Source organism: Echeneis naucrates, chromosome 15 (assembly GCF_900963305.1).
Source record: "Echeneis naucrates chromosome 15, fEcheNa1.1, whole genome shotgun sequence".
Lineage (NCBI taxonomy): Eukaryota > Metazoa > Chordata > Actinopteri > Carangiformes > Echeneidae > Echeneis > Echeneis naucrates.
In genome coordinates, this window is record NC_042525.1 from 22,239,513 (window position 1) to 22,251,918 (window position 12,406).

At 41.3% G+C, this 12,406-nt stretch overlaps 1 protein-coding gene across 1 annotated transcript; it reads right to left on the reverse strand.

The window, feature by feature from the left end:
• Positions 1–4,322: 4,322 nt before the first annotated feature.
• Positions 4,323–5,646, reverse strand: LOC115055681 (potassium voltage-gated channel subfamily G member 3-like). Its single transcript, XM_029521651.1, has 2 exons — positions 5,072–5,646; positions 4,323–4,968 (listed from the first exon to the last, which is right to left on the reverse strand). The coding sequence occupies exons 1-2, from the start codon at positions 5,644–5,646 to the stop codon at positions 4,323–4,325; spliced, it is 1,221 nt and encodes a 406-aa protein (XP_029377511.1).
• Between the last annotated feature and the right edge of the window lie 6,760 nt (positions 5,647–12,406).

Below are 12,406 nucleotides of genomic sequence, written 5' to 3' on the forward strand. Positions count from 1 at the left end.
CTAATGAGCAACTCCACTGGCTGTAGAAGTCAGATTGTATTGAAGTTTATGTGAAAATGGCCACACTTAGCCCTTGAATTATTACATAAGTAAACTGAGGCTTCAAAGCAGCAGTTCACAAGCCATGGGTTACATCACATTTCATTGACACTTGATTGCCATCTTGCGTTAATGACTTTGATTTGGAACAGGAGTCCACACAGTGTAATGGTCGGCTTTTTAATAGCAACATTGCATCTGTTTGTCATATTCACAAAGTTCTGTGAAGCTTATTCCCTATAGGAAAAACAAAAGCTGAATTCCTGTGTTGCAGAGTACCCCTGCACCAACCAACCACAGTTACATTCCTCATTTCCTGAATTACAGCACTGAATAAAGGCAGAACATTTATGATTAAGTGACCATTGATGTTCTGGTTTTTAAACTGCCAGCCCCTAAATTTTGACATTTGTGTTAAATTGTGTTGGAAATCGTTGAACTTGCATGTTTTGGTCAATGATACATTTTTGCAAGGTCCCAGTGACTTTTCATGATTGAAAGTCAAAACCTAATCTGTTCTTCCATCATTCATCATGAAACATTCTACTTTTGATCCTGGTTGCTGGTAGCACTGAGGCCTAATGATTTTAAATCATTCATTAATTTTCTGCATATCCGTTTCTGGGTTGCGGGTGGTGTTCACACTCACAGACACTCAGACCTACAGGCAATTTAGAGTCAGCAGTTAACCCAAACATGATGTCTTTGGATGGTGGGAGGAAACCCACACAAGCATGGGAAGAACATACAAATTCCACACAGAAAAGGCCCAGGCCTGGGAACAGAACCAGCAACCTTCTTATTGTGGGGCAATGGGGCTAACCACCATGCTGCTGTGCTGCCCATTTAAAATCATATAGATATGTTTTTAAAAATCATATAAAATGATGTTGATTGAATTTAAGTATAATGATAAAGAAAACTGGACTGATATAAATCTCAAATAGAATATTATATTACTTTTCTGATGACTTGCTGGAAACAATAACGGTTTACCTACCAACTGCTCCGAATGTTCCTCCAAAACAAGATGTGTTTGTTTATTATTCTGTCTTCATAAGCATTTTCAGTGACACAAGCCTTGTGCTTTTATTAGTGCCACTGCCAGTTTGGTGACATGTCAGAATGCTTCTTTGTTGTAAATATTGGAAATGCGTTCTTGTTTTGTATGTCATAATTGAAATGTGTATAAAAAAGACAAATAGATACAAACATGTATTTTAATTCACAGAAAGTCCAGTATTGAAGGAAATTGAGCAAAAAGAAAGAATGATTTACAAGTATCATATAGATTAACAGTAGGGAAAAAGGAAGAAAAGGAATAAACAGAAGGATATAAAAGGCATTTGACTGTTGTGAAGATTAAATGGATAGTGAGACATTTCACACTCGAGTGGCTCATCCATCTGCATTCTCAAAGCAAAATGCTTCCAACACTTCCACTTCCTGTCTCTCAGTCTGCTGTTGCTGTGGAAACTGTGGACAGTGTCCAGTAGCACCATGGAGTTTAACCCACAACTGTCCAAAAACAGACACAAACAGTTAAGCATGTGAGGCCTTTCCTGTGGGGGAGGAGGGGGAGGTACTCCACCTCCACAGATGAAGTTATCCAGCAGCAGCTGAGTGTTACATCAACATTACATGAGAACTTTTATCCATGCAACTATAAAACATGATAACTCCATGATAACCAGGTGTTAGAGAGAAAGCCAGTGACTCATTTCTAATACTTAGAGACTTCACAAACAGCACTGACTGTACGCTGTCAGTGCACATCGTCACCTGATCTCCTCACACATATTGAATAGGTGTAGTACTTTATTCCTACATTAAGGTCCCCTGCTGCACTGACTGACTGACTGCTAGAGCGCTGTTTTTTAGTGTTTATCGTTTTGGATAAATGAGTAAATGTACAAATAAAATAAAAAGCTTATTAACAAGTTAATATTGGAAGAATTGTACAACAGATTCATAAATTTAATTTCATAAATACACATTTTTAATAACCTGGAAAACTACAGTCATGGATATTGACAAAAATGCGTGAACCATTTTTTAAATATTTAATTGTGTCTTTAAAATTAAATCTCTTCATCATGTCAAATGCATCAGCTGGTCTGGAGTCTGTGTTAGCTGAACACTTCCTCTTTTATAAATAAATGGTTGATATGAAGGAGAGGAGTCCATAATACACAGAAATTCAACTTGTTATATTTGTGGGATACTGAGGGGAATAAATCAAGCCAGGATGTATGGAACAAGGTGAGGTTTTTAAAGTAAAGTATTTCATTGATATAAATTCAGTGATGCAGTCACAATGATGAAGATATAATTGGGTTGAACTCTGCAGTGGAGAAAATGTAGAGGAGATGGAGGTCTGATATGACAAACATTCCTCTGTGCTGAATAGTAGGCTGAAAGGTTGTCATGTGGTGGTCATAGTAATGAGTTTGTGTTCATAAGGTTTAGTTAATCTACTTTCCATTTGATGAATTCATTTCTACTTATTTTTGTTAATAAAGACAAGTCTATAAACATGGATACAGATACATAGAAAATGTTAGTTGTCTTTCATTTTTGACATAGACTCCACACAACTGTGTTGATTTTACAATGCCCTCATTATTTATTCATTTATTTATTTGTGTGTGTGTGTGTGCGCAATAAGACTTCAAATATATGCGTGACTACCCCAGAACATTGTGGCTATTGGCCAACAATTGATATCAATGTTCAAATTTCTTCAGGATACTGCAAACCAGGATTTGCCAACTAACAAACTCAAAACCTGACACCAAACAAATCTGAAGGCACTGAGAACAAAAAGCTGCATTAAAGTTGGAACAGCTTTTGAAGGATATCCACTCCAGGTCTGACAAGTAAAGTTAATGCTAAAGACTAGACTCAGGGAGCGACTCTATTGTTGTGCAAAGGATCGGTACACTTTCAACCGAAGACTGTATTGAGGTATATGTGAAAATGTCCCTACTTCTCACTTGATTTATAAGCTCAGTAAACATTTTTCTCATGAGTTTATGGTCTCAGTCTTCTCCAATACAACATTTAAATGATGGTCCCAATCTGAGGAAAATAGATCATAAAGTTGGGTGGGTACTAGGATGGGGCTACCAATAGATCTTTTACTTCTCATCAAAAAAACAAAGCCCCTTCCAACCAAACGTACTTCTATTGCAGGAAATGAATGGTTCTTGCAGCCCAGTGTCTGCTTTCAGACCAAGGCCTGAGGTCCCAGGAGATAGTGCTGGTGAGACTGATGAAATACGGAGAAGCAGTCAATGTAACTGCAATAAAATGCCTGTCCATTAGGTGGCAGTAAGAAGGAAACAGGTCATGCAACAATAATTTCTATCTTTTTCAGTATTAATGTTCACTTCAACTTCAGTCCTGCATTCACATTTTGTTTCTCCTTTTGCATCTTGAAGCTAAGTTTCTTGATTACGGAAATAAACAAAGCTCGAGAAACTGGAGATTTCACCAAAAAATCATACATTTGTGAGAATAAACAAATAATTTTGTACAAATAAAGTCGTAATATCACAAGAAAAAAACATATCTTTTCAAGATAAAAGTTAAAATATTATGAGAAATTGTCATTTTAGTGATTTATTTTAGAAAAGGGCTATCAAGTGAGCAGTCCCCTGCATGAAAATGAGCTCTTTGCCAAACTGGGCCTCAGAAAAAGATTCACAAAAACGGAAATCCTTCATCTTTTGACTCAACAGGACCAAATTATTATCAGTATCAGGAGCTCAAAAATAATACGCAGACTTGACTGTGAGGTGGGTCGACACCTGAGATGGTGGCTGTGGGGACTGCTGGTGGCCTGAGTTTAATTACCTCTGTCAAATGTAAAATAGGAACTATTCCCACAGTATTGAGACTTTTTCTCGTGTAACATTTTTCATGAACAAAAAAAAAAAACAAAACACAAAGTGGCCTTACAAGTCTGTTGTAGTTGAACAGATTGCACACAGCAGGTGAAATTACTCAACCAATCAGAAATGGTCAGCACTTCAGGATGCCCTAACAAAGTCCCCAGGCCATTGAAAAGTACTTCCACCTGTGCTGGAACTTTTTGGTTTAAACAAATGGACAACAAACTTTTATTTACCCTGGCACCACCCATTGGAACATACATGGTTCCTCCTCCTGAGGAAGATTCCTGAAGTCAGCAAGCAGCACAATATGGCAATGGGCATATTTCAAACAAGGGATGATGTCATCCTGGGTTGCCATTTGATTGATGAACCTAGCTATCACATTCAGTGGATAAAGTCGGCAGATGGGCGTTGGCTGCATCGGACAGAGCGCACTTTGAGTTCATTGTAACACTGGACAAAGCTGTGGTAGATAAAGGTGATGGGCAATGCCAGCAGCACAATGCCGCTCACCACACAAAGGCCACCCAGTACACGCCCCGCCACCGTCACCGGATACATGTCACCGTATCCCACCGTTGTCATAGAGATGATGACCCACCAGCAGGCAGCAGGGATGCTGGCATAGTCTTGGTTTCCAGCCTGTAAATCCAGGCCATGCTCCAGTAGCTGGGCCAGAGCACTGAAGATCGCCATGGCAACACAGATAAAGACCAGCAACATCACCATCTCGCGGTAACAGCGCCGTAGTGTTAGGCCAAGTGTTTGCAGGCCCAGGAAGTGCCGTGCCAACTTGATCACCCAAAAGATCCGCATGATGCGCAGGATACGCAGTGTGACACCAGCGCGCTGCAGCTGAGAGTTTTCCCCCGTCATTATTGTCATAGCAACGGAAATGTAGTATGGCGTGATTGCCAACAGGTCGATGATGTTCAGCGGACGGCGAACAAACTCACATTTATCACGAGACACCAAGAAACGGACAATACACTCAGCTGTGAACCAGCCAATACAGACTGCCTCAATAATCCTGAGAAAAACAACCACAGATAGGAGGAAAAGAGAAACAGTCAGAGAGCATCATAAAAACAAGACATCAAGAAAAGGATGAAGTGGTCTGAGAGAGGTCCTACCTGTGCTGCTCCAAGGTTTCGGCAGCTTTCCAGTCGGGTAAGGTGCTAGCACACAGCATCACCATGGAGATGAGCACAAACAGCACCGACACTGAAGCAAGGATCTGGGCAGCCAGCGAGGAAGTGGGCTCCTCGAAAGTCCTCCTCATCCTCTCCAGCCAGCAGCTCTGGGGCTCCTTCGGGCCCTGCAGCTCCTCCTCGGGGAAGAAGTGTACGAAAGAGTCAGACATCCGGTCGTCAAGGCGTCGCTGGCAGCAAGGCTGCAGGTCCGAGCTCTCCAGGCCCCAGTACAGCATCTCATTGTAGAAAGACAGTTCGCACATGTGTGGCACAAAGCGCAGCTTGCCATGCTGCACATACAGCATAATGAAGCTGAAGGCCTCTGAGTGCCGGTCAAAAAAAAACTCATTCCTGTCACGGTCGTAGTCGTCACAAAGCTCCAGCAGCTCACTTTCTGACACGCAACGATGCAGGCGGCTAAGTCTGCTCAGAGGGAGCCGCTTCATCAGCTCAGCTGAGAAGCAAAACCTGCGACCGCCAACATTCAGGGTACAAAAACTGCTCCCAAACTTCATCTTTAAAGGAAAAACTGCTTCCAAGTTCTTCAGATTCAGTAATTCAGTTTTTCTTTATTAGGCTGCTTCCAAACTTTATCATCTGTTTTCCAAAAACTTAAGATGCCTCTGAATCTTAACTTTATCTCTGTATCTGCAAGAAGCTTGTAAAGTTTATTTTCTGTTACTAAACGTGTTTCTTCTGTCTGTTTAAACACCAGCTGCTGCTTCCAGGGCCTTCATTAAAAATAGGCTTCTTCACTGTCTCCAGAATCAAAATTTTAAAGCTGCTTCCAAATTTCTTCTGGTAGTCTAAACTCCAAAGATCACAGGTCACTTCCAAACTTCAGTTTGTCGTTTGTCAAAAATTCATACTGCGCCATAACTTCATCAGCTGTTAAAAAGCTGAAGCAGCTTCCAAGCTTCACTTCGTCTTCCGAGCATCACGTCGTGCCTTTAAATCATCGGTTCTCTGTGAAAATCAAAACAGGCTGCTGTCACCAAACACCGTCTTCCATCTCATGCAGAGACTGTTCTGTCTCATCATTTTGCTTGCTTCTCAACATCGTTTCTTCACAGTTTAAAGAGATTAAAAAATGCGTCATGTAGGTTATTTCTGCATTAATGACCAGTGACCTACTTGCCTTGATCGAGTTTCTCAGATGATCTCATTCTGATTCTCTCTCTGCTTCTCTGCATCTTTGTATATTTTTAGTCAAACTAGGTGAAACCAAATTTCAGGCAAAAAAAAAAAAAAAACAGTGATAAAAGAAAGTGGGACTGCTCCATGTTGCTGTAGCTTTGGGCAAATGAACTCATTGAGCACACACTGATTCACACGCTGTTCAAAAACTCACCAGACATGAAGCTCATCCTCACAGTGAAATGCAGATCTTTATCACAGGAGGCATTTGGTTTTAAAGTCAGGACAAACAGGACAGGACAATCTAATCACATCGGGGGATCCTGGTTCACTTCTGGTTCGTTTCTTTTTGGTCCTGGATCTGATGCTGAAGAGCAGCACCTCCTCCTCCCGCTGCTGCTGCCTGCGAGGAGGCGGATTAGAGTCGATGATTCAAACAACAGTCGGTCTGAGCTGCTGAAGCTGATACTGACTCTCCCTTTATTTGTTTTTCTTTGTCCTCCTCACCTTCCTCCTTTTCTTCTCTTTTCTTACATTTTATTTTCTGCCTCTTCTCTTCAGATCTGATCACCTCCAGATTTAACACTTAATCCACTTCATGTTGATTTCATGTTCAGTGAACATCAAACAGCAGAGCTGAATAATGAGTCCCATGTGACAAATTGCAGGGTGCAGAGTTCATTCTGTAGAAACAGCTCCCTCTGTTGGAGAATTCAGCAAAAATGCAGATTACCATCAAGCTCTTGTGTCTCAACATATTTTTTCTTTAGCTTTTTGTTAACTTTTTTAATGTTTAAAAATACAAGCAATCTTAAAAAAAAGTAAAAAAATAAAACATGACTAAAGAAGTAGTTTGTCAAAATTTACCTAATAAAGTAAATCATCTAATGATTTCCTTGGCTGTTTCGGCGTTTATTAAGATTTTAATACCTATTTATTTTGCCAGGAACACTCTTACCCTGGCTTTCTCATGTAAGCTTCTATGTTTTCTGATTCGCTCAACTCACTTCAGGTGTGTGGATCTGCCTTTGATCTGGTTCCAGAAACATTTTGAGCCCTCCTGCTCCTTGTCCATGGTTTTCCTCCAAGCTTTGCACAAGAGGTGTCTCTCTCACCAGCTGGAGAAGTTCCCTAATTGTCTTCCACACTTCCTGGTGATGTTCCTCCAGGGCCTCTCTGAACTGTTCTTTGGCCTCCTCATCAATGATGTGGCAGAGGAAGTTCAGTTTGGTGGTTATACATCTTCTTATGTGCTTGTGTGCTGTTCAGAGTGGTGCATAGTTCTGCTTCAAAGCTTTTCCAAGCATCCTTGTCTATGTCTTTTGGCCACCTAACTATGGGCTTGAGGGCTGGCTTCTCGTGGGTTCTGTTGTGATGAAGGGGTTGTGCAGTTGTTGGTGCGTATACTGTTAGGAAGGCTGCTCTTGTGCTCTCAGTGGGAGGATCTGTGGCACTGAGGTACTCAACCTAGCTATGATTCCTCCTTGTCGCATTCCCTTAGGATCCTTTAATCATCATCATGGCTGTTGCCATGCCAGTCATTACCATGTTATCCATTCTATTTGGTCCAAGCATCATCCCACCTCACGGTTGACTATCACTTACTGACTGACTGTTTGAGTCACTGGCTGTCTGAAATGCTGGCTCACTGAATGAATCATTGCCTGACCAACTGACTGATTGACCGTCTGACTGACTGACTATACAATCTTGAAGAAAAGATATGATTGTATGAAATAGTCTCAAATAGTCTCAAAACAAAACAAAAAATGCACAGCTGAAATCATAGCTCTCAATCATTGTCTATAATTTATATGTTTCATGATTTTTAAATGCACCAGTCATATTTCACGCTTTGTCCTGGTTGTGCACTAACTGCTGGCTGGATCCTGTACAGGGGATCCTTACACTGCACATCATCTCTCAGAATCCCCACTATCTGAAGAAGAGGAAAAGTTTGACCTAACTATTAAACTGATGAACTTTTATTTAGTAGAGCCATTCAGTTGTAGAACTGATGTGACTCATAGAAACTGAATCTACTGAGAGAAAGATGATGTCACGAAAGATAAATGTGTCTGTCCTTCCTGTTTAATTGAAACTCCATTATCAACAACTGAATGGTGGTAGGGGGGCTGTATGCAGTCTCCAATGGCTTTGAGATCAAACTAATTTCAAACAGGAGATAAGGATGAGGAAGCAATATGAGGAAGAACACTCTCACTTAAAATCCTTTACAAAGTTCACAGTTTTAAACAGGTTCCACCCACACGGTTATAAACATGGTTATTGTTGTAGTGGGCGACAGTCAGCAGCAGCAGTTTTCAGTCTGTCTGTCAGTCAATCTGTAAATGTAACCGAGCTGTGACAGATCAATGCAGACAGAGACAGAGACATCTTCCTCTTTGGCCTCCTCCTTCTCAGTGCATTATAGCAGGAGGTGTGTGGGGCTAATGAGGAGGTAAATGCTCTCCTGGGAGAGGCAGAGTTAGAGTCAGCAGCATCAACTCTGCAGAGGCTCCACTCATCCCCGACCTTCACCTCCTCCTCCTCCTCCTGAAACAACATTATTGATGTGGAGGAAAAGCAGATGGAAATTTTATAAAAAAGTGTCAGTCTGCCTGAGTTTGCCTGAACTTCTCATTCAGGCAGGCAGAATAACAGTCTGTCTGACGTCCTACTGGATTCTAGTAGCAGATTAATGGCTGATATATTTTGGATCAGTTTGTTGTCATCTCCATCTCTGTGATGGTTTGGTGTTTATCATAACAATAAAATATGTGCATACATATATAAAAGAAATTGTCTTTAACACTGATAACCAGTGGCATACATTGTACTACATTAACTACTAACACAACCAAACCTTTTCATTACATTGGTAGCATCAAAGTTCACTTCAACTCAGGTGCTGTCCTGTCCCACCTCCTCAGTCTTGTTTCTCTGTCCCTGGACACCTTTACCCATTTCCTTCCTGTCAGCAGAAATCTCAGGATTCTTCTTCTGAACTAACAATGAGGTGAATAAATATCAAGTCTGCACTAACAACGTATTTACTATTAACTGACAATGGAACAGTGACAATGTGGAGGCCTGTATTGTCCAACATTAGTGTTGTTTACCTATCCTAGCTCATCATCTAGACTATGGTTGAAGTTGAGGGGAGAGGCGGGAACTGTTGTGGATTGTGTTGTGGAATCCCTAAATAGGTATTTTTTGACTGACATGGTGGGACAAAAACACAGGGAATGTGGGAATGTGGGAAAAAATTCTATATTTAAAGAACACAAAATCACTCACAAGGAGGAAACAAAGCCAGAGTAGATACAAAAAAAGCACACAGAAAGTGTCCCACAAATAAAGAGCAAACTAAGGAGGCAGGCAGGTGGGTTCTGTCAGTCAGCACAACACACTGCAGCACAGTTCAGGACACGCAAGGTCCAGAATCCCAAAGACAAAACACAAGTCAGTAACCCACTACAGGCTAAAGCAGGGGACAAGTTCCTCAGAGCAACAGAGAAGCACCAAACTGGAAACCAGGGAAGGAACCTGATGAGTACAAGTAATGTTGATGCTTGATCACAGGATGGTGATGAGCTGTAACGTCTGCTGCTGCCAATACCTGCCCGACCACACCTCCATGAAGAAGCTGTTCTCTCCTCAATCAATATTCTGTTTCAAACTTGTAAACTTACTGCAGATTCCAGTGGAAAATGATTGCCATTCACTCATTTGCTTGCTGCTGCTGCTGCCTCTTAATGCTTAACACACAGGTTGAATTTCCACGTCTCCAATGTAAATGATGCCGCAGTATCATCACTGATCAAAGAGCAGCAGGAGCTGAGACCAGGACAGTTGGCCCAGATCACTTCGTCTGCAACAAGCAATCAGTCAAAGATCCAGGATTATGCTGAATAGGAAAATGTCATTTCATTTAAGTATCTTTGGTAATGGTGTTTATGTCTCACTTCATCTTAAGCTGGATAATAATTGGCATTGCTTACCCTGAGGAAAACTGCTGTTGAATATAGTTTCCTGTTTGGATTAGACATGGTCAAAAGCACCAGTGGGGTCTGGAGAGCAGAGTTTAATTCCCAGGTGAAAGCTTAAGAATTCAATTTTCAGTGACAGTTCCTCAAAGTAACTGTGAAAACAAACATAATCTAACGTTAAGGAAAAAAGACTTATTTTAGCTCAAATCTCTGTCTTTCCAAAAGCATGTAATTTCAGCTCCTAAAATTTTTGGCAACTCTCTGTGTCACTGCTGTTTTGAAGCCTCCACTTTGAGTTTGTAATTTGTCGCCATTTTGGTCTCCAGAAACAAAAGGAACCATATCTGAACTGAGGGTGGAGCTGAGGAGGTGTGACATGAGCACCCAGGACAATGCGTAGACCCGCCTACACTGACTACCTGATGCAACCATTCTTTTCGATAAATTGTGCAAAGTTCACAAACTTCACACCTAAGTTGCAATTGCATACATGTCCATGTTTGGGTTATACCACATATTAATGGCACCGACCATTAATCCTCTATGCATGTCTATGTTTTAATTAGCATTTTTACATTTTACATTTTGCCACCTGACTTGAATCCAAACTTTCCTTGTCAGATTTCCATTTTTGCCTGGCAAATGAATGCTTTCCAGAAATTATCTGCAGAGATCTGACTGTGATACCATGTCCTTCTGCCAAGGAGTTCAATTGAGCAGTAGATTGCTTGAGCTAGCAAGAAGTCAGGCCGCCCCATCAACAACATATCTGGCGTTAATGGATCTGGATCAGCAAAGTTAGAGGAGACATATCCAAGGGATTTTGAATTAAGGATGCCTTCAGCTTCAACCCACCGTGTGCAGGACTGTGTCTGTAACATACAGGGCCATTTTTACTGATTTTATTTCATATTCCCAGCTTCCACCAAAGTGTGGTGCAGATGGAGGATTGAACTGGAAGCACACCTGTATGTGGGCTAATTTCTGTTTCAAATCTGGTGCCATAGCTTGGAAAGCATTTTTTAGCTCTGCCTCTCCTGCTCTAAAATGTGTCCCGCAATCAGTTTGAAGGGTTTTCCTCTGCGAGAGACAAATCTCCTGAAGGCCATCAAGAATGTCTCTGCATCCATACTGTGAAGCTGTCACACTGTGGTGAGGTTTAGTTGGGTTTTTGTCCTGTCACCTGTTTTGAAAAGTAACTCTCCTCTTATTTCAGGTCACTGTGTCTCAGTCTGACTGCCCCAAATGTTTCCACCTGTTCCATTATCTTAGGTTTAAATAGCTGCATCTCTTGTTGTCTTGTGCCAGTGTGTTTCGTCTCCGTGTGATCACCCCCAGCCTTTTGCCGCAGCCCTTACCACAGTCTTTGCCACTGCTATTGTCTGGATTTTTGTTCTTCTTCCTCCAAGTGAGTGTTTTTGTTGTAAGTTTTATTAGTTTACTTAGTTTAGTTTCATAGTTATTGATTTCATAGCCTTTCTGTTTCCTCCGTGTGAAGTGAATTTTGTTCACTTACCTTTTTGAGATTAGAGCCTCTGGTTTTCAGGAGTGTTTTCAGTTTGCCTTCTTGTTTCTTCTTGTTTTTCCTCTGTAGCTGGAGTGATTTTCATTTACAGGTAAGTTTAAATACACCATTGTGTTTCCTCCTTTTAGTGGAGTGACTATTATTCTGATAATTTTTATAGGCTTGATAGCTAGAGCTAGTTTTATAGCCGGTTTATTTGTCTCGACCTTGGAGTTCCTTGGAAGTTAAAATAACTTATTATTGAACTTATTATTGTGTCCTGAGTCCTTGCCTGCTCGTGGCAGAAGCAGCTCAAAATGCACACAGCTTGTTGTTAAACATTTGAAAAGTATTCCCCACCTTTTTTTTCTGTGCAGTGACCAATTTTGACTGTGAGAGGTCCAAAACAGTCCAGGCCTGTGGACCAGAATGGGGGGCTTTGAGGAAGGGCTGTCATTGAGGGAATAACAGGTTGGGCTCTCCACTTCTGACAATCTTGGCATTGGTGTTGATGCTGGCGAATGGCTTGGCGACCACGCAGAACCCGTGGCGACCAACAATGTGATGTGGGAAATACCAGATCTCTTTGGTTAGTCTATCTGCTCCCTGGGATCTCTTGAACATAGCCAGACTGCACCATCT